The 25,716-nt window shown below is 42.0% G+C and overlaps 1 protein-coding gene across 19 annotated transcripts in view; it reads left to right on the top strand.

The window, feature by feature from the left end:
- Window positions 1-25,716, top strand: part of FMN1 (formin 1) — a 432,624-nt gene that overhangs the window by 23,757 nt on the left and 383,151 nt on the right. For 18 of the 19 annotated variants that reach the window (XR_012073400.1, XR_012073398.1, XR_012073396.1 and 15 more), the window contains one exon: window positions 12,226-14,217. Coding sequence is in view for 12 of the 19 variants with exons in the window: in XM_072962721.1 (XP_072818822.1) it covers window positions 12,357-14,217 (1,861 nt within the window). In the remaining 7 variants the exon portion in view is untranslated. Of the gene's footprint in view, window positions 1-12,225; window positions 14,218-17,118; window positions 17,421-25,716 lie in introns of those variants that run through there. The other variant, XM_072962735.1, reaches the window with a different exon arrangement.

The following is a 25,716-nucleotide window of genomic DNA, read 5'->3' as shown; positions in this document are numbered from 1 at the left end:
TAATGGCCATAATCTCTTAACCATCTTTTTCCAAAGAGCAGAGAAATAATCCTTAAGTAGAGGTATTAGAGGTCTCCTGCAAGTGTCCCATAACAGATTCATTCTCTCTCCCTGAAGTTTTAGGAAATGCAATATTTTGTAACCTCGACATGGCAGACTTTTAAGACATTCAGTCTTGGGTTCAATTTCCAATTCTTGTGATTTTAAGCAAGTTACTTAAGCTTACATGGTTCTCCTGGGTAAAATGGGAGAATTACTAGTACTCATCCTGTAGATCTAAGAGAATTAAATGTGGGAGGCATAGAAGCACTTAGCTATGGCCTAGTCCTGGTTAAGAACGCATGAAATGTTGGCTAATCTCATCTTTCTTCTCCTCCTCCCCTCCCTTCTTCTTCCTTCTCAACCGACTATGAATCTACCTATTTTGTTACCACACCTATTTTTAATTTTTCTGGGTTTTTACTGCCTGTCCTCAAATCGTCATCTTCCTATCTCTTCATTAGTCTACTAAGGAAAATGAGCTTGCCAGACAGCAGTGGTGATTCCGGCTGTCTTTGCTGAAGCAGACATGAACAGTGGGTTTGAATGCAGTGCCGGATTACCCTGTCCCTTTCTTGGGAGATCCTTCTGTTTAAACATTGCTATATAGAGAGTTACTGGCATTGTGCAAAATTCATCTCAAAATAACTAACTCATGTGGCAGATTTTATGCAGTGACGCTAGATTAAGATGGATATGGGCCTTCTTTGATTCTCATGATAAACTAAGGGTTTGTGAAGCTTTAATACCAAAATCTCTTCCACAACAAGAGCACAATACAAAAAGGAAGCAGATACAATTTATGAAACCATTGCCTATAAATTATAGTCCTTTGTAGAATTCTGAATATTTAATCAGATGTTGAACTCTTCTAAACAGCATATGTAGAACTCTTCTAAAGATCATATTTAAATGAGAAACCTTAACCAAGGATTGGCTTTGAGCCCACTTGCCTCATTATATTTAGAACTACATTGCATTTAAAATTCTATCCAACAAAAAATTTTTATGGCATTTTGTTTCTTTAGTCATCGTCATCTTCTTTGTTTTTAATGGCTTTCAGCTGTAGTGGGGTAGTAGAAAGAGCACCAAACTGGGAGTCCAGGAACCTACATTTGAGTACCCCTTCTATTGCTAACTGGTTGTGTGACCAGGGTCAAATCACTGTAAACTTTCTGGTCTCCTGTAGTCTCTCTGTGCGTAAGTGATGATGACAACACTTGTCACACCTGCCTCACAGAGTGATTGTATGCCTCAAATGGAAGTTCAAACCACATAGCTTCTCTTATGGAAGTTTTATAAAAATTTCATATAGTAATGTATGAAAATATTTGGGGCATTTTATAAAATAAAAACACATAATGTGAGACAATTAATTTTTTTTTCCAACAGAGGGATTATAGAGGAAATGGGAGAGATGGAAGAGTAGCTTTATCTCTGAGAGTCCCCAGGTCCTCCTCTCCTTGAGGGCTATCCTCTGTGGCGGATCTTTAAACAAGAGAGTGCCCTTAAAGCACCCTGCTGGGGACCTTACTCCTCTGTAAAACATGAAAGCCTATTTAAATCCCTTATTCTGTCTAATTGGAAAGTCATTGTTCAAGAGCAGCCTCCTTTATTTGGAAAGGCAAATTGGACTTAACGTACGCCATGGTGGTTCCTGATTTAGAGTTCTCATAAAAGCAAACTCCACAAAATGGGTTCGCATATTTACAAAGACACTCCTAAATTTTGAAAAGGAAGAATGGACCAAGCCCACTTTTGTGGGATGCTGTACAGTCAAACATTGACCTTGGAACTTTAAGCATTCAATGAGTAGGAATCTCACCTGTACAGATTCTTTTTCAAAATCACAAGGAAGGGGTTTATTCCCTCAGTATACTCATGCATCTCCTGTAGATGACGATATAAACCAGATGGTGACATGAGCCCAGAGACTCAATATCTTATATTCTCATGGAGATCATGTGGTTAGCTAATATTTGTTTATCTTTATGTAGTGAAGCAGTGAAGAGGTAAAGGAGGGGTGAAGAAAGGATTCTCTGAAGTTGCTGAGAGAATCTTCAGTGCTCACACCCTGTAACATATCTGGGCATCTGAGTGGGTTGGTTTAGGGGTCAAAAAACAAACAAATGCAAAAAGGAGCCCTTTTTCTTATCCTTTGATAACCAGCTGTGACTTTGGCTAGAAATTTATTAACCAAAATAATTCTACTGACCAAAATTTGGCCCCTATTTAATTATTTTAGAGATTTACCAGTATGTTGTAATAAGGCCCAATTTGGAGCGTTTATGATTTCATAGTCAAATCAGAGTTTTAAACATAGAAATTTTGCTTCTGCAGTATGGAATAGCTTAGTACTTTTCTTCTTGTGACATTGTAGGAATACAAAAAAAAATCATAAAATTTCAAGACTCTTTCGGAAGAACGCAAAAATCATCGAAGTAATATGTGATCTCTCTGAATTTCACCACTTTCTATCTTATAATTGTCTTCTTTACTTAACCCTAGTCTTTGACCATGCAACAATCCTCCTTCTGGTCAAGGCTGACCTTCCTCTTTTGTCCTTGAGCCCATGTCTTCTTCCTCTGGGGACATCCTTCATCTACTACCCCATATTTTATCCTATCTTTCACTTTTATCATCAATATCTCCCTCTTCACTACTTCTTTCTTCTCAACCTAAAAACGTGCTTAGGTTTCCTTCATCTTACAAAACGGAACAAAAGTAACAGCAAAGACAAAGCCATGATACCTGCAGAGGTTTTTCCTCATTTCCTTCTCTTAATCATCAGCTTTTTTTCTTGATCTTTGCAATATATTTTGGTCTTCTATTACCTTGCTAAAATTACTATCTGAAACTCTGCTTGTTATCTCTTCTTCTAATTTGTTTCCTTTTCAGTCTCCTTGCAGAATTTGATGCTTTCCCGAGTTCCTCATTCTTGACTCTCTATCTGGTCTCTTTCTACTCCATTCTGTTCTGATGTTATTGCTAAGTTCGTCTTCCATAAGTTTAGTCCTAAACACATTACTCTCTTGATCAGGACCCATCAGTGGTTTCCTGTTTGTCTAGGAAGTTAGCATTAATTTCTCAACAACCTGGATTCAGATCTTTTTACAACATGACACCATTTTATCTTATTTCTCCTGACACATATCTAAAAAACAAAGATAGTAATTTTCCCCTAGTACACGTTAGCAAATTTCCCAGTTTTGTACAATGCTCCCCCTCTTGGAATTCCCTTTTCTTAATCTCTATACTTGTTGAAATCTTACCCTTCAGAGAGAGGCAATTTCAAATGCTTTTCCTGAAGTATTTTCTGATCCTGCAAATATGATGTGCTCTCTCCTTTCTTTGACCTTCTCTTGATTTTTTTGTTTGATGTCTATGGAATGGATCTCTTTTTACTTTATATTATAGTAATTTAGTTATTACTCCTACACTCCTACTCCTACAGTGTTTAGATTCTTTGAAGAAAAATTCCTCTGGGGGAGAAGAGCTAGAAAGCTACTGCAGACCTACGTCTGTGTTTATATCTTCTATCTGAAGAACAGTAACACTGTACTCCACCCTAGGGTGGGTGGGAAGAAGACAGACAGGCACTAACGTGTCCAGAATCACACATGAGAAGCAGCATTCAAAGCTCCCTAGGCCTGAACAAGCAATGGGAGGGAGCAGTAACTGGTACCCAGAAGAAGGAACTGCAGCTGGAGGAGGGCTCCGTAAGAGGACTGTGGTCTTCATTAGTGGAGGACATACCCATTGCAAAACCATAGTCTAGGAGGGAGAGAGCCAGAAGAATAAATATCCTGACCCACTTTCCATTCTGCTAGTATTTTTGCAATGGCTAAACCCAGTAGAAGCCAGAATGGAAAGAAGCTTGTTGATGTTGATTCAGACCAAAAAAAGCAGCCTCCTGGTGCTCAAGAGTGGTGTGCAGAAGGGTAGAGCATGGATCTGAGTGGACAAATGGATAATTTCCAGTTAAATAATGGAAGTTATAGATAATTTCTCTTAGCAATCTTGGGCTCAGATGGAGTCATAGAGCATGACTGTGCCAATGGCTGAGTAAGAAGAGCTTTGCATTGGCCTTTTAGGTCCAGAATCAATCAGGAAATCTACAGTCAGCAGAGCGAATGACTGCAGCTAATTCTTGGATCTTGTTTTAGGCATTGATGAAATATGTTATGAGCACTGACTGGCATCTGCTAAAGGCAGTAATTTCCTATTATGATGAGACACAACAGATCCCTCCATTTTGGATGGAGTCAAATCATGTACTTGCTTACTGGAAAAAGAGTCAGGGAAGAAATCCCCACAGCAGGGTTGTCTTGGACAGAATGTCAGCCTGGAGTTTGCAGGAGGAAATGCAAGACATGAAGGCTTGCCAGGAAGCAGAGTGCTTGTACACTGAGCACAGCCAGAGAAGGTCGCTTGGTAGACCAAATTAAGATGTATAATTCAGTGTGCGGCGCCTGCAGAGCTACGGTTCGAGTCAAAGCACAGTGAGGCAATGCTGCTTGAAACAGTCCTGTGAACTCAGCATGAAATCGTATTCAGCCCCCTCCACAGTGTTTTCCTTGTTATTTTGCTTTTTCTCTCCTAAGACGTAACAGTTCTTTTTCCCGTGGTTTCTCAGATGGAAAGTGCGTGTGATGATTCAGCACTGCACCCTGACTTGCGAATGGACTGTCACAGAGAAGGGTTTGCCCTTCTCTGAAGCCTTCCTTTGACACAGTGTACCCTAGAGTGCTGAGGCTGAAGTTTGTTTACCCAGGGCAGACTTTTCTCTTCTTCAAAGACAAGGGGTTTTGTAGTTTCTTGATCATCTAATAGGTGTCACCAAATAGTATTTTGAGTTAGTGGATCGGAAACTTCACGAAGGATGTGACGTTTGAAGGAAGAATGTACATGAAGTGCATTTATTTGGATACAGACACTGGCAGGGATGCTAGACTGATGGCTGAATTCTGACCTTCAGTCTTTGGTTGAGAGCAGATCTGGGAAGGACCATGGATAGTTATTTCAGAGGCAGCACTATAAATTTTCACTGATGATAGCAGAGGATGTGCACAATGATTTTGATAAAAGTAATTTCAAACTGTGGAAGAGGATGGGGAAGTAAATTTGAAAAAATGTTTTTATTTCTTTGTAGTAATCTGTCTTAAATTTGAATGTCCAAAATTATAGCAAAGTTGATTCTAAAACTCATGCTAGGCCCAGAAAACATGAAATTATCTTTTCTTTTTCTTAAGTTTCCTCTAAGATACACTGTGGTTGCCACATTCAGGCAAGTTGGATTGACTTTGGGCCACTCATGTATAAATCCTGTGTTCTTGTGCATTCAGAAGAGAAACTTGCTCTTTTCAACTGACCTACCTTATAATTAAACTGTAATTCCCAATCCCTACCTTCCATTACAGATAAAGTCTTTTGCTTGAAATGTCTTGTTAAATGATGCACCCTGGAGTAAGAGGTACTAGGAGTACCTTCTCTTATTTGTTTGTATGATCATTGAAAACTCAGAAATTATGAACACATGGCATGAACATTTGTACCTGGATTTGGACCCCCAGAATCTGGTAGAATAGCATTTTATCTTGGAAGCAGAGTAACCTCTGCAACTTTTTTTTTTTTTTTGGTTTCAGAATTCTGAGAATGGGATGCTTTTCATTTACAATTCATAGGGACTAATTTTTGCCAGTTATTCTGCCACAAACCACATAGCAATGTTGAGATCTACAACCCAAAAGTCACCTCTTTCCTCTTTTACACCCTGTGGTTTGATCCCAAGTTAAAATGGTCTTTATCATGGTATGACACCATGGTTGTGACCTTCACTATTTTTACAGTATTTCTCTACAAATGAAAGTGTAGCTAAGAAAATTTTGAAAGAAAAATGCATCAGGTCTTTAAGAAAGGGTGATGGATAAGCTGGGGCTAAGAATTTAAGGATATAACTGAATATGTGACTCCTGTTACTCTTAGGGAAGGGAGGAAGACAGCCTCGCTGGTATTACGGAAGCCCTCTGGTGTAATCTAACATTAGCTTCTGAGACGTGGGTTCTGGTCTCAGTTTAGCTACACTGATTGAAAGATTTCAGATCTAGGGTTTACAGACTTATAATAAAAGCATAATAAGAAGTTGGACTATTGAACTTTGATTTCTTTAGATACAAAATCTGGGGGAATTATCTTATTACCTATTTCATTCTAAGCCTTTTTTGACGTCTGTTTGCCCTGCATTCATTCCTTAAATATCTGTATTCCCAGAACTACACTCTGTAACCTTTGCTTTTCTCAGTCTGCATGTTCTCTCTGAGTAACTGCATCCAAGCCAATGACTTTAACTCCATATTGTATGCATTCTGATAATCTTTGTCTTTTAATGTTGTGTTTAGACCACCTACATTTCATGTAATTACAGACATGTTTACCAATTTTTTGTTTGTTTTTATTTTCTGTTTGTTGCCCTTTTTTATTCCTCTCTTTTATTTCCTTTTTCTTGTTTTATTTTTAGTTATTTGAACATTTTTAATTATTCCATTTTAATATACCAATTGTATTTTTGATTATATCTCTTTGTGAGTATTTTTAGTGTTTTCTCTAGGGATTACAGTATACACGCCTAACTCTTTACTGTGTACTTAGAATTAAATTAGTGTTTTACTTTACCACTATATGGCTCCCTGTTACCCACTCTCTTTTATGTTGTAGTTATCTTGTGTATTATATGTACACACATTGCAGCCCCACTAAACATTTTATTTTTTGCTTTCAACTATCAAACATCTTTTAAAGAACTCATGAGAAGAACAGTATTATATTTACACAGATGTTTACCATTTCTGTTACTTCCTTCATTCTTGATTCTGTAAGTTTCTTTCTGGTATCATTTTTCTTATCTCTAAAGAGCGTCTTTTAGAGCAGATCTGTTGGCAACTAATTCTCCTATTTTTCTCTCATTTGGGAGCATCTTTATTTCACCTTCATTCTTGAGAATATTTTCACTGGATATAAAATCTGGGTTAATAGGTCTTTTTCTTTCCCTAGCACTTTGAAAATGTTCTACTTTGTTTTGGCCTCCATGGTTTCTGATGAGAAATCTTCATCACTTAAGTCATTTCTCTATAAGTAATTCATCATTTTTCTCTGGCTACATTCAAGATTTTTTTCTTTGTGTTTAGTTTCTAGCTGTTTGAGTATGTTGGGTTTGGAATAGACTGATTTGGGTATATTCTGCTTGGGGCTCTGAGCTTCTTGAATCTGTAGGTTTATGTGTTTTACCAAATTTGGGAAGTTTTCAATCATTATCTTTTCAAATATATTTTCTGTACTGGGCTCTTCCTCTTCTCCTTCTAGGACTCTGGTGACATAAATGTTAGTCTTTTTTTTTTTTTTTTAATACCATGCGTCCTTGAAGCTCTGATTACTTACCGTTTCAACTTTCTCTCTCTCTCTGTTGTTCAGATTGGGTAATTTCTATTGATCTATCTTCAGGTTTATAGACTCTTTCCTTTACATCTCCATTCTGCTATTGAGCTTATCCAATGGGCTTCTTAATTACATTACTATATTTTTAAGTTCTAAAATTACCATTTGACTCTGTCCTATACCTTTTGTTTCTTTGCTGAAAATTTCTCTTTCCACTCATTTCAAGAGTGTTAACTCTTACTTGTTGGAGCTTTTCTATTAAAGCTGCTTTGAGCCTTTGTCAGATAATTCAACATCTATGTCATCTCAGAGTTGGCATCTATTGATCAGTATTCTCATAGGAGTTGAGATCTTCCTGGTTCTCTGTATGCTGAGTAGTTTGGTGTTACATCCTGAACATTTTAAATATTATAAACTCTGAGTCTTGTTTTCCCTCTTGTCAGGCAGCCAACCTGGTTTAGTTCAGGCCAGAAGTTCTAATGAGCCTTCTGTTGGTTGTGGGTTTTTTTTTTTAGTATATATATATTTTTTTTTTAATTGAAGTATAGTCAGTTTACAATGTTGTGTCAATGTGGTTATAATTTCAGTTCCATTTTCAGAGCTTTTGCAAAATTCTTTGGCTCTATCTCACACATATGCTACACAGTGGCCACTCTGGGAGGTCTGCCTCTTAGTCCTAAGGTCTGTTTGTCAATTTGTTTTTCAGAGCCTTTGATTGCTTCTTAGGATCAGGTCCACACATACACGACTTGGAGGTAAACTCAAGAGTTCATGAAAATCAGTTGGGTCACTTTCTAAGCTCCTCTTTTTCCACAATCTCTCCCATATTTTTCAGGCTCTCTGGGACTCTTCTTTCAGTCCTTTAGGCAGAAGGCTGAGACTTTATTTACCCACCTCTGCTGCAAACTTCCTGCAACCGTGCTAACATCTGGGGCCAAGCAGAGGCAAAACAAAGAGAGAAAAAGTGAACGCGGCTTGCCCCACCGTCTTGGGACTACAGCTCCTCTGATCAAAGCGGGACATTCTCCCCTCTTAGAGCTGGAGGTGCTGACAGCCTCCCACTGCTGCTGCTGTCATTGTTAGGAGATATTTTTCCTATTCCTGATTCGGAGCTAGAAGTTTTCCCCTAGGCCTTTCTCTGTTTGTTCTGATACTCATGTCTGTGTTTCAGGCCAGTTTGAGCCCAGGCTGTGAGGCTATTTGAGGGAAAAAATGGGCAGATTTAACTGCTTTACTGTTGGGTGACACTTCAAAGTCTGGTCTTCTTTACCAATTGGCTTGCTACTGTTTTCTTTTCAGAGTACTCAAGAAATGGTTCCCCTGCATTCTACCCAGGTTTTTAAGCTGTACTCAGTGCTAGAGACAAGATGAAGTGTGCTTAATTTATCTTACTTGAAACTGAAACTCCTTGTATAGTACATGATTACTCCTAAATGTGTAGCTCTAGTCTATGTCTCCTTCAGAAGCTCTACCCCATTGCATCTAGCAGTTTCCTGCACATGTGTACTTGAATATTACACTAATACCTCAAATGCAAAATTTCCAAAACTGAATTTGTCATTTTCTCCCAAAGCTTATTTCTCTTCTTGCATTTCCTATCTTTGTGAATGGCATCATAATCTACCCAATCACCTATATCTAAAATCGTGGAAGTAAAGTTTTTTCTATTACACATATCCAGTTAATCACTGGATCTTACCAATTCTATCTTCTTAAATTGATTTTCTTTTCTCTATCCATATTACTACTGCCTTGGTTCTGGCTATTAACACTTCTTTCTGAAATACTGAAAGGGCCTTTTAGTGACCTATAACCGTAGTCTTATCCCCTATTGGTCTAGTCTCTGCTTTGTTTCTGGAGTGATTGTCCTAGAATACAAATCTAAATAAACAACATTCCTTGCTAGGATTCTTCAGTGATTCCCCATGGTTACTGGGATGTTCAAGTTCCTTAGCTTGTGTTCAGTACAGTCTCTTACCACACTTCTTGTTCCCAGTGTCCAGATCAGAGGAAATGTGGTCCCAAGAACATGGAGCAAATCCCTGTTTCTTTCTTTCTTTCTTTTTTTCTTATTTTTTCCTTTCTGTTCTGCCCTTCCTTGGCCTTCGACATGGGCATCAGAAAAAGCATTCTGTATTCAAGTTTCTGGGTGGAATAGGCAATAAAATGGAGTCTTTTTTCCCTTAACAGTAGCTTCACGCCTTGCATTGTGGCTTTATTGCTATGAAATCCAATCTCATAATTTCCTAAACCTTGACTTTAGTTTCCCAACCATGACTAACATACAGAGTATTAACTGTGACATTTTCTCCATGTGTATAATCAAGACATATGAAGACTAGGAGAAAAAAATATTTAACCCTGTACTAGAGCATTATAGGTCTGTAATCTTCACAAAATAAATGGCCTTCGTAGGAGTGCCTTCCCCTTTATTTTCTGTGTTGGAATCTTCATTGTGTTCTATTTGACAGGTACAGATGCAGTGAATTTCTGGTACCCTAGCCCTAGATTATATTGTTTAAGGGACAACCTTAGAGAGAAGTGTTTTGTCTGATCAGACTTGTTGAAACTAACTGATGAGTGGTAAAGTTCGCAAGGTGTGAGACATGGTTGAAGAAATTAAGTAAGTAACACCAACCTAGCAAAACAAAGGAACTCTTCTATTCAAATTTCTTGGAAAACCAGTTCATCAGTAGAAGGCATGAGATGAGGAGCCTCTTTACCTACAAAGCCATGGAGTGAGGCAGATCTGGCTTTCATACTTGCTGCTTCTGAGCCGTATGCCTTTAGACAAGATCCTTGATCTCTCTAAAGTTCAATCTCTTCATCTGTAAAAGAAAGATGTGTTTATTAAATAAGATAGCAAAATTAAAGTGTACACATAAATATGTTCAATACATAAAAATTCCCTCTCTTAGGGAATAGGCTTTTAGGATAAGCACTCATACTTCCATTTGAAACTTTGGCATCAACTTTGTGCTGCTACTTTAAACAGATTATAAAAAACTTTTACTCTTCCCTTCTCTTGCATCACACACTTTTCCTAATCCAGGGAAACTGGGGAGGTAAGAAGAACTAGTGGAGAAGGATGCTCAAAGGCAAAACGAGGCCTCTCCCATCTTTCTGCAACTTAAAATAGCACTTCTGCAGCCTCGCTTCAGCTTTCTGACAGTTCCTAAGTTGAACTCTTGATGCTCAGAATGATGATGAATAGTGGATATTGGCCGCTGTGCAATCGCTTTGATAACTGGTTGTTATAAAACCACGTCCAAAGTGAGTTATTGGATATATTCTGAGAGTTTATACTGGTAAGTATTAGGTATCTATAATGTGCACCTTTAGGAAAGGCCAGGAACGAACATTTTAGAAAAGTTTGAGAAATATGACTGTTGAATGAGAATAATCTGGAAGAAAACTGTGAAAGAGGCAAGGCCTCTGCTGGCCTCCCATCTCTTCTGTGTTTCCTCTCTTCATGTCCTTCTAACCCTTTCTGTGAGTACCCTGAGTCCTTCTGGAACTTCTGGGTTGACCAGATGTTTGCATTTTTTTTTCCTTTTTTACCTTCATTTAATCACTCTTATCTTCATTGGTCTTCTTTAAGGGGCCTCTATTAAAAAGGTCTTCCTCCTCTCTTCCTTTACTCAAAATATACTTTTATGTAACTTTTTGCTGTTTAGACCCAGTTAGAAAAGACCTGAGATATCAATGGTTAATACATAGTTATTGTTTTACCCTTCCCAGGGAATTCCCAAGGCTTGGAAGTCTTGAAGTCTGGGCAATGCCTTTATATAAGACATGAAGTGTCATAATATAGAATTCTAAGCTCACGCTTGTGTGGAAGGTTGTCAGCCACAGAGACACCCCTGGGATACTTCAAATCACATGAGAAGCAGCTAGCTTCACTGCCTATGTGACATTTCAGCCAATTGGATGGTGAAGACGTTGAAAATCTTCACCAGTGCCAGCAGCAGCTTACAGATTTTTCCTTTTTTCTCTACCTTTCCATTTGGCTTCAAATAGGCAAGAAGTAGGAAAACAAACCGACAAACAAAAAAACTTAAGACTCTGGAGCTACTTCTTTAAATTTTAAAATTTTAATTTTTTACTTTCCACTCTTTTGGCAAAATATATGAATTGTGTCCAGAAAAGACACCAAATTTGTGGCCTGATATCTCCCCCACCACATACACACACACACACACACGCACACACACACACACACACACACACGCAAATACACAAACACACACTGCTGTAGGTTAAATAGATAATTCATCTCAAATCTTGGAAGGTGCTGCTTTGGAGAGTAAAAAGGCTTGACTCATTTTTGCAAAGTAGTCTTCCAAACATGAGTTATTAAAATGGCTCTGTTTTCTAAGGATCTCAGAGTCCCCTTTCCTGAGGTTTTCTGGGAGGTATGTTAGCTCTGTTTTATAGAAGAACCTAAAATGAAGCCTTGAAAAGCAATGGGATCTGCTCTAGGGTATATAATGAGTTCCTACATGGGGAAAATGGACTTTCGTCTTAGGGCTAAAATTAGAGCACTCTCCCATTCTCAGCTGTAGAAAAGCTTTGCTAGTCCAGGATAGGGTGGGAGTCAGGAAGAGGTGACAGTCAGACTCCTGGCCGATGCCTTGAGCTGGGTGAGGTCAGCTGAAGAGGAAGGATAAGTCTGGATTATGCTCTGATTTATGTCGGGGTGTGATTTGTACCCTCAGTTAGACAAGCTGCTTTCTTCCCCTCTTCCTCTAACAGGCAGTCTCGTTGCTGGAGATGACTGTCAGCTGTTTTCCCTGCAGAGCCACCATCACATGCCCCACCGCCGGAGCCTGGGAAGCTTGACCACAGACCAGCATCTCCGAGGCATGAATAATTAGGTAGGCATAATGGAAGGCACTCACTGCACCCTCCAATTGCGTAAGCCCATTACCGAACTCTGCTACATCAGCTTCTATCTTCCGAGGGGGGAAGTCAGAGGATTTTCATACAAGGGCACCGTAACCCTAGACAGATCCAACAAAGGGTTTCATAACTGCTACCAAGTCAGGGAGGGGTCCGACATCAGTATCCTCAGCCTGCAACTGAATGAACATCCAGGCGACATATTTTTCAAGCAGATTCCCACAAAAGACATCCTGAATGAGCTGTACAAACTCACAGCTGAAAGGGAGAGACTGCTGGCCAATCTGCTGAGCTCAGACCACATCCTGGGGATTACGACTGGGAACCAGAAGGAGAAGCTGCCGGGGCTGTCTGTGAGCCTGGCCCCCGAGGACGACTACTTCCAGAGTGCCGGCGCCTGGCTCGGGGAGCCCTCCGTGGGCTGTCTCAATAAGCAGAGCTCCCACGGGAACGAAAAGACTCAGAGGTTTGGCGGGAGGAAAGAGAGCTTGGAGGTGCTCTCTCAAAGCTCCCCGCAGAAGTGGACAAGAAGAAAGGGGCCTGGGGGCCAGGAGTTGTCTCCTCAGATGGGGAAGGACCAGATCTGTTCCAGCAACGTCCTTCCTCTTTCTCGAACAAGGCCTCATCTTCAGCTCCTAGAGGAGAGAGGCAACTTGCTCCCAAATGGGGCACCCACCTCTTCGCTGCAGAGGAGTGAGAGCTACCTGCCAGGGGGCCCCAGCACACTGGATGCCGACCTTGGCTTGAGGAGCTTCAAGAAGGCTTCCAGAGATGCCGGGCTTGGAAGAGGAGGGCTGTCCCCTGACTGCAGCTCCACAAAGCCAGGAAATGATGGTAACAGGGGGCCAAAGAGGGGTCTCCGCAGGCCGGCACATCTGCAAATGGGCTCATCTGGAAGCTGCAAGGAGCCTGAGACGCATCCGGAGAGGAGAGAGAAGTCTGCTGAGAGGACTTGCAGGAAGAAGCCTGTTTCCAGAGTGGTGGCCAGGGTCCAGGATCTGTCTGCTCCAGTGCAACAAGTAGTTAAAACACATCCCAACAGTAAGAAAAGGATTGCCGTTTGCCCGGCAGCCCCAGCCGAGTTCATACCCAGTGCAGACTTGCTCAGTTTCCCTGGAGCTGAGGCTGGGGCTGCAGGTTCCAGGTTGGGGGGCAAGGAGCAGCGAGGGGCCAGGTCCTGGCAGCCATCGGCCCAAGAATGTCCCCCAGCTGGCACCGAGGGGGCCGTGAACAAGGTCCTCCTGAAGGTGATAGAGAGCGAGAAATTAGATGAAGCCACCGAGGGGAAAAGATTGGGCTTCCCCTGCAGCACGACAGCCACCCACACCCTCCAAGAAACCGGCAACAGGAGGAGAGCTGGGCTGCTTCTGCGTAGCCACAAAACCTTGTTTCTGGATCTGCCCCATGGCATAGGCCCCAACTCCTTACCACCTGGAGGTGATGAGAAGAGGCTGCCCGCCCCAGCCCTGGCAGCTCCCAGCACGGCGCTTAATAATTCATCCTTCCCATCCAGTGCGCACAAACGGGTGTCACCTGTTCCCTCGCCTCTGTCTCCCAGGCTGTCCAGCCCTCAGCAGCATCACAGGATCCTCCGGCTGCCTTCACCACCAGGGGAGAGGGAAGCCACTCTTGATGACTCTCTGGGGAGGAAGAGTGGTGCTTTCTCTGGGTCCCCCTCTGCTGACACCTTGGAGCCACCGTCCTCTGCAAAGGTCACGGAGACCGAAGGAGCCAGCTCGACCTCCCTCAGAGTGGGCCAACCTCGGTTGGTGCCTGGGGAACCTCTGGATAAGACCTTGGGGCCCAGGAAGACCACAGCTCAGCCCCGGCACCGGTCACCTCCAGGTTAGTCCCTGTTTAAAATGCTTTGCATGTGTTCTTGGGTGACCCACAAACCATCAATCCGCTTGTGCTGGTCAGAGACTGGCCAGTTAATGCTGAATTGGAACTCCTGGCCTGTCAGTCAATTCACCTTGTAATGGGACAACTGGAAGGGGTCTGGGAGGGGTATGAAGGAGTGTGGAGATGGGAGGATGCTACTGACTGCCGGGGTCAGGGTTGTAGTTGCTTCCTGGAGTAGTAGTCTATAAATGCTTTTTTTTCGTTTTTCTTTTGGAGTGTTCTAAAGCTGCCTCTATGGTTGCTTACCACAGAACTCTCAAAGGAAACAGGATGGGGCAAAGAGAAGGAGCAACTTGTGGCTGCCTTTGATACTAATTGGCCCCTTGACCTAAATTCTGCTGTTTGTGCTGCTGGGGTAGCTTGGATTTGTTGGGATTCTATGAGCCGCAGAGCAAAACATGCTGTGTCTCTGCTCATCTGTCTGTTGTTAGAGGGTTTTGGTTTTGGTTTTGGCTTTCTCAGTGATCACTTTTAGAAGCATCATTATTGTATGCCAAAACCTTTTTTTTTTTCAACCAGAAGAAACTGGGCTCAGATTTTCTTTTTTGTCCTTAATGCTGTTTTTTAAAAAATTTCCCAAACAAGCACAAAGTGATGTTTATTCTGAAGTTATGTTTTATTTACGGGTTTCTACTGTGACTGATATAACATCATGTCTTATGCAAAAGATGCTAAAGAGCTAATTTGGCTTGTATGTTTAATGTGATTTCAAATTTTACATGGCAGTAATTTTGGCAGTTTTACAAGTGGGATCAAAAAAGACAGCGTATAAGAAGTGCGTCCCCGGTATTCACTACATTTTCCCCGCCGGTGCGGCCAGATGCTCAGGGTCTTGTATGCCACTGTGTAGGTGATAGGTTCTCTTTCAGTGGTCCTTTCACAGCACATGGTCAATGCTTTGTCTAGGCTCGTAATATGATATGTCATCTCTAAAGGTTAGAGAGAGCTTCGTATGTAATTTTTGAGATTAAAAATATCTGTCTAGGAAAGAGGAATTTCAAAAGCTTCTGTTCATTGTGAACTCTTGACATCTTATAAATTTCTCTAAATCGTTGATCCAGAAGGTGGTTCTTTAAAAATGTGGTGAACGCTTTTCATTTTGTGTTGGTAATATATTGATGTTGGTTTGATGAGATTTGCTGCTTTCTTAATACAACCAAACTGCTTCCCCAGGAAAGTCACAGAATTGTAGATTTTGTATCATATATCATAGAACCGTAGTGATGAAAATCGTTTCTCCCTGTGAATACTGGGGCCTTGGAAACACTTGGAAAGAAAGCTCTCTGCAATTAATAGATAGAGACTTCTGGAGGCGTGGGCCTGCAGGAGCTGCCTCAACTCCAAAGGCTCTTTTTAGAAACAACACCAAATCTTAGGATTGGGTGTACTGCTCCTCCAGGAACTGTGCATTAAATACACTGAGCTTTAGTCAATCTCTTTTTGCCTGATTTAGGATTATCTTTTTATTTTGTAGTCCTTTTTCTATTAAAAAAAAAGGTGTTATGAAAGCTTCATTATAGATATCTGGGTCAAGGCAGGCACACTGAGGACATTCAGTTCTATGATCATTGATCTTGAACCTCACTGAGGGGTGAGTTTAACAGATGGTCAGCCTTTTCCGTGACCTCTCCCTGCAATTGCTGAGAACCATTTCCTTTACTTTGTCCCCAGCCTTCCACTGGGAGCGTCGTAGCACTTTCAGGAGCTAGTCATTAGAATCACGTGGATTCCTTGGCAGGGAGACTGCCTGTGCTTCTAACATTATAAAAGAAGGCACCGGAAAGGGGGGAAATAGGAGAAGGAGAGTCGTTTTTTTCCTGGCGTGGATAACTTCTCTTTCGCTGGGACCTTCCTCCAGGACATCCAGATGTTATCTCTTAGCATCGTCCCTCTTTGAAATGCATGTCGGGAGGGAGTCCTCCAGACAGTATCTTTGATCCGTATCCTGTGTCCTTGTTTCCCCTCAATCTCCCTTTTCTGTGTCCATGAGTCCTCATCATATTCTGGATCCCTCAATGACTTCCTGCCTCTGGTGGGTCCACACAGGGAGAATTTTCCTACTTTCAGCTGCTGCCTCCTTTCACTTCATTTCTCCTCCCACCACATCCCAGCAGAGGCCTCCGATAGTCCCCAGCGACTCAGACGTGGGATGGACCATTCATTTACCATTACCCAACAGTAGCCCTTTATCTGAATCCAACTCCCACCTTTTTCCCACGGTAGCTATTAACCAGGTTGAGTTGATGGTCCGTGGACACGTATTTCCTGTGGAAATAACATCCAGGTATTTTATTGGAGTGATGTGATTTAAGATTATTGAAAGTGCTCATTAACTGCTCAAGTAAGAGATTAAGTCTGGCAAAAGTAATCAGATCCATTTCCAGTTGGAAGACTCTTGAGTGCTGTGGGCAAGTAGGAATTCCCAGGAAAGAGTGAAATCCGCTTCTCCTTTCTCACAGGAAAGCAGTGAAAGCCAGCATTACCATCCACACAGGAAACAGCACAAAGGTCCCCTAGAGGCTGCTGGTCCACCTCCTGTTGGCTTTGCAATTTTCTTTTAACTCTTCAATCCATGATCCATGCAGAGGCATTCCTTGTCTGGTGGTGACATGACCAAGCAGAGAAGATGCTAACAATGGTTGGTGGCCAGATTTGTCTTCTCATAGTCCTCCCTACCCTCCCACCTTGGAACTGGTTTTATAGTATTTTATTTGGGGATGGAAACTGCTGTGGAATGTTGCCAAGCCTTGGTGGAATGCGATATTTTCTCAAGCCTGAGGGACTTTACTTGTGCTAACCTGAATAGCGGTGTCCTTGAGGCTGAGATTCCCTTCTGTTTTTCAGGGCTTCTTTTAGCTTTGATCTGAAATCGACCCTTTTAATGCCAGAAGAATCACGTGGAACTTGGCTCTCTATAGTCAGGAAAATGCCCAGTGGGTCAGTGTGCTCCTCAGCAATCTCATGATCTTTCTCCTTTGAAGTCACGGAGGTAGTGACTGAAGCACATGCCCCAGGCAGAGTTCTTCGTGATGCTGGGAATCATTTGATCAGCACTTGTGCCCTTCACAAGCTGTAGTTACTGTCAGCTGATAAAGGACTGAGAGGCATACTTGTAAAAGAGTTTATTATATCAAATGTTACCATCAAAGCTTTGATTTCTCTTTGGGTATGTATTATGGGAAGCAGATATTAATTCTCCCTATATTAATATTGAGATTTGATACAATCCCAATAAAATTTTAAAGAAGCTCCAGAACATTAATGATTATATCCAGCCATTTAAGATTATGACAGAAAGTATGTAGGACGTAGAAATGATCTGTAATTCATGTTAAGGGAGACAATAAGGTTCAAAAATTACGTATATAGTAGTGTACTCTTATGAAACAGACACAGGACTTAAATTGACAGGAAATACATTGCTACAAACTTTTGAGAAAGTAAGGGAATTGTAATTGAAACCACATGTAACTTTGACCTAGCAACCCTATGTTAGGAATTTAGGTCACACGAATAGATGCACAAGAAAGGATATGTGCATAAAGTGGCTTACTGCAGCGTCGTGTATAGTGGCCAAAGCCTCTGCAAAAAAACCCAAAACTGAGTGTCCATCAGTAGAGAAATGGCCACATACATTATAGTATTTGATACTCTGTAATATTATGAGGCTATTTAAAGGATTGAACTAGATCTCTATCCAGCAAGTTGCCAAATAATGTAAAACATGCTCTGTGTTTGAAAGGACAGCAAGTACCACCACTCTCCACGTGTGAGGATATATGTTTAGCATGGGTTAAAATATCGTGGGGACAGGTGTAGAAAAAGGCCAGGCTGTTCACATTCTTTATCTTGGGGCAAGGCAAGGTGAAGGTGGGGGGTGAGGGGAAGGACCCAGAAGCACTGGGGAAGAGCGTTTACTTCTTTTCTGTACATATTTTTACACTGTTTCACTAGTTGTAGTGATTGTGTCACTTTGATGATTTTTTAAAGAGTGATTTAACGATTTCTTAAAGAAAAAAACTAAATACACCACCTACAGTGGCTGTGGGTGGGGTGCATGTAGGATTATAACTAAGCAGTGCTCTTCTGTGTCTTCCCCATGTCCTTAAATGAAGCAAGAAGCTCCACGGTGAGACTTGAGCATCGTTACTCAGGGAAATGCAGGTTGCTGGAGAGCTGTGAAAGCAGCGCCCATGAGGAACTAGTCGGAGAAGCAGAATTAGATGAGGATGGAGCAGTATCCATAAACCCAGAGAAGAAGGCAGTTCAGGAAGGCTCCTGGGTTAGATAGGGTCCGACAGGGAACAGACACCCCAGGCCTGAAGGAGCAAGGGAGCAGTGGTCACTGGGACCCAGACAGGGAAGCTTGAAGGAGAGGACCACATGGGAGGAATGCTGGCTGGTCGTTGAGACCCTTAGCAGGGAAGAGGCTGTGGGAACAAATTCTGGGGCCTCACTCTCCTCGAGTCTTCTGCCTGGGAACTGCCTCTGACTGAACCAACCAGAAGGCAAAGTGTAAGGGAGCGGATGGATGTCTACAAGGTCAGCCTTCCGGGGCCCAAGGAAGAATGGAGCAGGGTCAGAGGAGATTTGGAGGGGCATGGGAGACAAGCTGATGTAGGTAGGCTGCACCAGGAAGACCAAGAAGTGAAGAAAGAGAGTGGAATTTTAAAAGAACAAAAGGTTAAGAAAGAATGTGTGTGTGTGCATGCAGGTGTATGTTTTTATATAGGACAGTGATTATCTTGGTAATAAATAATGATTGCAGTGTTTCATCTCTTTGTCATATGACCTTTCTACCACTACATTTAATTTGGTTGACTGTTTCTTTTATCGTGAAAAGTACTAACTGGAGGAAGTGAAAGAAAGAATTGGAAGATCTTGTGATACAGTTTCCAGCCTGCGGATTCAGAAAATATTTTCTAGTCTTTAAAAACAAAGCTCTTATATTTAACAGAGATTGATAGCACATTGTACTCAGTTGCTTTTTGTGAAAAGCATGAAAAGAATTTTAAAATATCGTCCCCAATTATTTCAAATTAAGAAGAGCTAATTAGCATATGAAATATGAAATAGATTTTCTAGAAATGAACAGTTTGCGTTTGGAGGTCAGTTTCCATATAAAATAGATGATGAGTGTTTCTCTCATTCAAATTTTGTTTTCCAAAAGGGAGTGTTTCAGAGGCCAGGGCCATGGCCACAATCTGTTGTTTTAAAATCCCAAGCCAGTTCTATATATGTGAATTTTTTCCCAGATTGACGTCTAGTTGTGCTTTGAGGATAGCACCTTCTATGGAGTTGTTTTTCACTTGGCTGTTTTCTATATTTGGATTCAGAGCACGAGATTTAAAGCAGGGGTGGCAGTCTGTGGCCCTAGGCCATTATACATCTATCTAAAATGATTCTAAAGACATAGAATCGCAGAATTAACACTGCATCTAAAAGTTATGCCTTCTGAAAAATCTTAAAAGAGCAAACTCTTTTATAAATAAACAGATATTAAATTTTGAAGAAAAATGTATCACATCTTTTTTTTTTTTTAGCATAACTCAGCCATTCTGCCTCATAGTATTACTGGGCATAAAAAAGACAAACTTTTAAGATTGTAATTGGATTACAAGAATTTTATCATATTGATAAAGCAGAGTACTGAATGTTTAGGATGTATGTTTTATTTCATTTCTCATGGGCTCTCCTGGAAGAGGGTGCTTATTGAAAATAATGAACACGACTCGGGGGCTACTCTCTGCCTCTTGATAGCTTTTATCAGGTACATGACTGTTCCAGCCTGTCTTACTGCATCCGCTTTCTGATCATGTACCAGGAAAGTAACTTCCGTTAGATGGTTCGGAAATGGGAATAAAGCCATATTTAAGTCACTTCCACGGCCTCTGGGCTGTGATATTAGGAGTTCCTGTGTGTGCCCTGGCACCTCAGCCTCCTGCCATGGCAAGTGCTGGGAGCTCTCCACTCTCCTAGGAGGGCCTGGGAGTTTTTTCCAGTCACATTGTTCCAGGACATTGGACCAGATGCTTTCTGTATGGCCCAGAGCCTTCCAGCGCAGAACTCGAAGTTAGGTTCAGAAGTGAGATTCAGATGTGTCTAGGATGTGGAAAGACTCGTGGGGTCCTTGAAGGCTCTTGAACCATAGGGAGGAACAATGGACCATAAGAGGGGAAGCATTATGAGAGAACAAGTCAGGGCCAAAAGTGTGTGCACAGACATTTCCTCATCCTCCTAAGGAGGCCCTTACACTCCAGGGAGAAGGGGCTTTAGCGTGAAGGGAAGGAAGATCTTTGTCATCAGAAGCCCGACAGCTTTGCAGTGTGGAAGTTCGATTCAAGAGACCAGAAGCTTTCTTGCTGGCCAGAGGGAGGGCAGAGCTCCAGCCCTAGTGGTCTCCAAGAGGTTATTAGCTACCCAAGGGCAGCAGCGGGACAGAGCAGGCCCCCAGCACAGAAGCCTTGTGGGACCCCTGGAGGGCACAACTGGGGAGGCAGAGCCTGAGAAAAGACTGGACTTCACGCCAGGCAAGTGAGGGAGGGCTTCAGACACGGAGGCGCAGATTTTCATGATTTGTATAACACAATTTTATTCACTCTAGGGCCGTGAGTTGGACCATCCAGGTGTCCCATGTTTTAACGAAAATATAATGATGTGGGTTTTTTGTTTGTTTGAAACCTAAGTTAAAGTTCTGAGGTTGAGTTTTGCATTTGGAGGGAGAACCCTCAAATAACTCCAGTCTTCTCCTGAGTTCTCTGAACGTCTTTGCAATCATTACCTTGAACTCTTTATCAGGCAGACTGCCTATCTTCACTCCCCTTAGTTCTTCTAGGGTTTTATCTTATTCCTTCATTGGGAACATATTCCTCCTTCACTTCATTTTACCTAATTTCCTGTTTTTATTTCTATGTATTTGGTAGGTTGATTCTGTTTCCTGATCTTGGAGAAGTGGCCTTTTGTAGGAGATGTCCTGTGTGTCCCAGCAGCTCACTCCCCTGGTCACCAGAGCTGTGTGCTCCAGCAGTGCCCTCTACGTGGATTATGTGGGTCCTTCTGATGTGGCGGGGTGACTGCTGTGGGTGGTCTGGTAGGCGAGTGTGATCCCCAGTTTGGTTGGTTGTCGGGTCCTGTCTCGTACGGAGGCTGCTGCTACTGAGTGGCAAGGCCAGGTCATGAGGCAGCTGGCTGCTGAGCCCTGGGGAGAGGGCAGGTCCCGGGGCCAGTACTGGCCCACTAGGGGGCAGAGCCAGTTCTGGGGTGGGTGGTTGTAAGGCTAGGGCTCCTAGATCTACTGTCAGTCTGCTGATGGGTGGGGCCCATTCCTGACATGGCTGGCTGTGGTGTCTGTGGTGTCCCAAAGCTGATGTTAGCCCCCTGGTTAGTGGGGCTGGGTCCCTGGGTGGCTGGCTGAAGGATCCAAGGAATCTCAGAGCTGGTGTTGGCCGGCCTGTGGGTGAGGCCAAGGCATGGGGGGTCCTAGGGCTAGTGCCTGCTCACTGATGGGTGGAACTGGGTCCTGTGGTCTCTGGTTACAGGGTCTTGAGGGTCTTGAGGCTGGTGTCGGCCTGTGAGTGGTTGGGGCCAGATCCCAGGACCACTGACTGAGGTGCCCAAGGTGTCCCAGAGCTGGTGTTGGCCTGCTGGTGTGCAGGGATGGGCTCCAGGGTAGTGTGTGGGGCCAGGCCCTGGGTCCTCTGGTGGGTATATGGCCAGGCCCAGGGGTGGCTGTGAGCTCAGAGGGTCTTAAGACTGCAGGCCTGCTGGTAGGTGGGGCTGTGCCTCTGCTCAGTTAGTTGCTTGGCCTGAAGCATCTCAGTGTTGGTGCCAACAGGCTGTTGGGCAGGGCCAGATCTCAGAGATAATAAGCTAGAGGGAAGATTCCAAGATGGTGCTTGCCAGCACCAGTGTCCTCATGGCAGAACAAGCTCTCAAATGGCTGCTGCCAGTGTCTCTGTCCCCAGGGTGAGCTCCGGTTGTCCCCCACCTCGCCAGAAGACTCTCCAAGATCAGCAGATGGTTCTGACCCAGGCTCGTTTCAAATTGCTGCTTCTGCTCTGGGTCCTGGAGCATGTGGATTTTGTGGGCGCCCTTTAAGAGTAGAGTCTCTATTTCCCACAGCCTTCTGGCTCTCCCCAAAGCAAGCCCCACTGGCCTTTAAACCAAACATTCTGAGAGTTAATCTTTCTGGTACAGGACCCCCAGGCTGGGGAACCCAATATGGAGCTCAGACTTCTGGATCTTTGGATAGAACCTCTGCTATTGTGATTTTCCTCCCATTTGCGTGCCACCCACGGTGGGGTGTGGGTCGTCACTATGTGGAATCTTTGCCCCTCATACCCACTCGTTGTGGCTCCTTTTTATCTTTAGTTGTAGAGGATCTTTTCTACTAGTCTTATGGTCTTTCTCATCAATACATGCTCTGTAAGTAAACAGCTGTAATTTCAGAGTGCCTGTGGGAGGAGGTTAGGTCAGGGTCTTCCTACTCCACCATCTTGGCCACGCCTCCAGTCTCTTATTGTTTTATGTAGATTAATTTTGGAATTTCGACCTAATTTGTAAAAAAAGTTGAAGGTGATGATGATATATCATACTTCTGATACGCTCCCTAGAGCATTGCTTCAAACTGGTCCACTTAGTAGCTTTTGAATTTAATCGAGGGAGTTTTAGTTTTAAATTAAAGTAACTAACAAAGAAATTGGAATTGCACTTCCAAAACTAATGCCATTTCAACATGAAATTGTAAATTAAAGAATGATACAGCAAAAGGAAAGAAAAATAAAAGTTCCCTTTCTTTCTACCCATCTTTCTGAACCACCTGAAGTCATACCTTCCTCTATAAAACTTTTTCAGTTTCTGCAACTAATAGTAATCTCATCCCTCCTGATTTCCATATCATACTTTTGTCAAGATGATAAGTTTTGCACCTTGATTATTTGCATCTTATGTTAGAACATATTTTTCATAATATTCTTTCATTGTTTTGTGTATCAGTCTTGAGTTCCCATCAAGATTTTGGATGTGGGACCCTATCTTATACTTTGGATGGAAGATATGCAGTTCCTTGAATGGCATGTCACAAGGCAGACAACATGTATTGGTTTAAATAAATGTTTATGGTTCTTGACTTTAAATTAAAAACAACCCTCCAATTTACAAATGACAAGGCAGTGACTGTGAGTGACTAATTGCCCTAAGATGAGTTAAAGAGATTGGTTGGAAATTCCTTAAGCTGGCATGCCGTGTCGCACAGCAGAATGAAGTGGGCTTGTCCCCGCCATTCCTTTGATGTCTCATCTTTATTTGGAAACTGTTTCTGCTGATGATAGAACACATCAGAATTAAAATAGATGTTTCCTCATTTTAATTTTTAAAAGGCCTTCTCAAAGACAGGAATGGTGTCACATTCATCATTATTTCCCCAGAATCAGGTTCAGTGAATGACATGGCTTGTATTCAATGAATGTTTTTAGTAAATGGGTGGATGAAAGATAAGAAAATTTGGCCTACAAACTGGTAACAGGGGCAAAAATTTCCCATGTAGCCTACATTAAACAAAACGAAACTGCTTTCATGCCCTGTTTTGTGATTATTATCACAGAATAACTTTAAAACTATTCATCTCTGCATAGGTTTAGGAATCTGAACGTGCTCTCAGAGGATGAGAATGAAATTAAATGAAAGCCAGGTGTTTTTGTGAACAAACAGACTGTTCTCTTAATTGGAATAACTTTACAACATGATCAACTTTACCAGAACAGACCTTTTTTAAATTTTAAATGAGACTTGACTTTATTGTCAAAGCCAGTCATTAAGGGGTAGTCAAGTGATCCAACTTGAAATGGAAGCCAGAGGCGGCTCACCGTTTCATGTATCTGTGGTCACAGATTAACCATGTTTCATCGTGCATAATCAAAGGCTAGCACATTTGCACCAAGGTGCGCTTTATGACCCAACATGTTGATGAACTGGAAGGCTAGGCAGGTACATATAATTTTTCTAGGCTGTAATTCAGGGGGTCCTATGAGGCCCACCTGCTGGGTGCCAGATGCCCACTGTTGAGGTTGCTTTCAAGCTTCAAACAGGGAAAGCATTGTTGCTAGAATAGTTGTATATAATACAAATATAAATTGAGGCCATGTGATTGAATTCCAAAAGCTGTGCACAAAACTCAAAGTTATGTTAATTTGCCCATAAGGCTCCTGTTGTTACTGGGCAGAGCAGGATCCTTAAAGAATGCTTTATGGAACAGGGTTCCCAGAGTGGAAGCAGAAGTGGAAAGGAATGGGCAGACCTAGGTAATGGCATGAGAATTAGGGACCCTGAACCAGTGGGCAGCGTGGTAACACCAGGGACCTTCATGACTTCAGCAGAATTCCCTTGCGTTTGTCATATAACTTAACCGAATCATGGAAGTGATTGCCAACATCTTCACAGGCTCTGTCCTCACTCAGGGGAGGGGACTGCGCTAGGCATGTCCCCCAGAAGACGGAAATATAGGAGAGCATTTTATTTTATTTTATTTTTGTTGAAGTTCAGTTGATTTACAGTGTTGTGTTCATTTCTGGTGTACAGCACAGTGATTCAGTTTTTATATATATATATAAAATATATATATATATTCCATTTCATATTCTTTTTCATTACAGGCTATTACAAGATATTGAATATAGTTGCCTGTGCTGTACAGTAGGATCTTGTTTACATATTTTTATATAGTAGTTTGTATCTGCAAATCTCAGACTCCCAATTTATCCCTCCCCACCCACTTCCCCCTGGTTAACTGTAAGTTTGTTTTCTATGTCTGTGAGTCTGTTTCTGTTTTGTAAATAAGTTAATTTGTCTCATTTTTTAAGATCCACATATGAGTGATATATGGTATTTTTCTTTCTCTTTCTGGCTTACGTCTCTTAGAATGACAATCTCCAGATCCATCCATGTTGCTGCAAATGGCATTATTTTATCATTTTTTATAGCTGAGTAGTATTCCATTGTGTATACCACAGCTTCTTTATCCAGTCATCTGTCAATGGACATTTAGGTTGCTTCCATATCTTGGCTATTGTAAATAATGTGGCTATGAACATTGGGGTGCACATATCTTTTTGAATTAGTTTCCTCCAGATATATGCCCAGGAGTGGGATTGCTGGATCGTATGGTAAGTCTATTTTTAATTTTTTAAGGAATCTAGGAAACTTTTAGAATTCTGCCTATCACAGTATTCTTCCATTATCTACGAGTTTCCTTCCCCATACTGGTCTTGTCTTCTGCTTCCACTGTCAAAACCCTGTCCCTACAACTCTCCCTAATGTAACTTAATCTATCTTCATAATAGACTGTTCTCATTTCCAGGTCATACTAACCATGGCATATTTGTTTACAGCATGTGTGCTAAAGTTGAACATTTTAGTGTCAAATCCCAGTTCTGCTACCTACTACAA

Source organism: Vicugna pacos, chromosome 6 (assembly GCF_048564905.1).
Source record: "Vicugna pacos chromosome 6, VicPac4, whole genome shotgun sequence".
In the NCBI taxonomy this organism is placed as follows: Eukaryota; Metazoa; Chordata; class Mammalia; order Artiodactyla; family Camelidae; genus Vicugna; species Vicugna pacos.
This window is presented reverse-complemented; position numbering and strand designations above follow the sequence as displayed.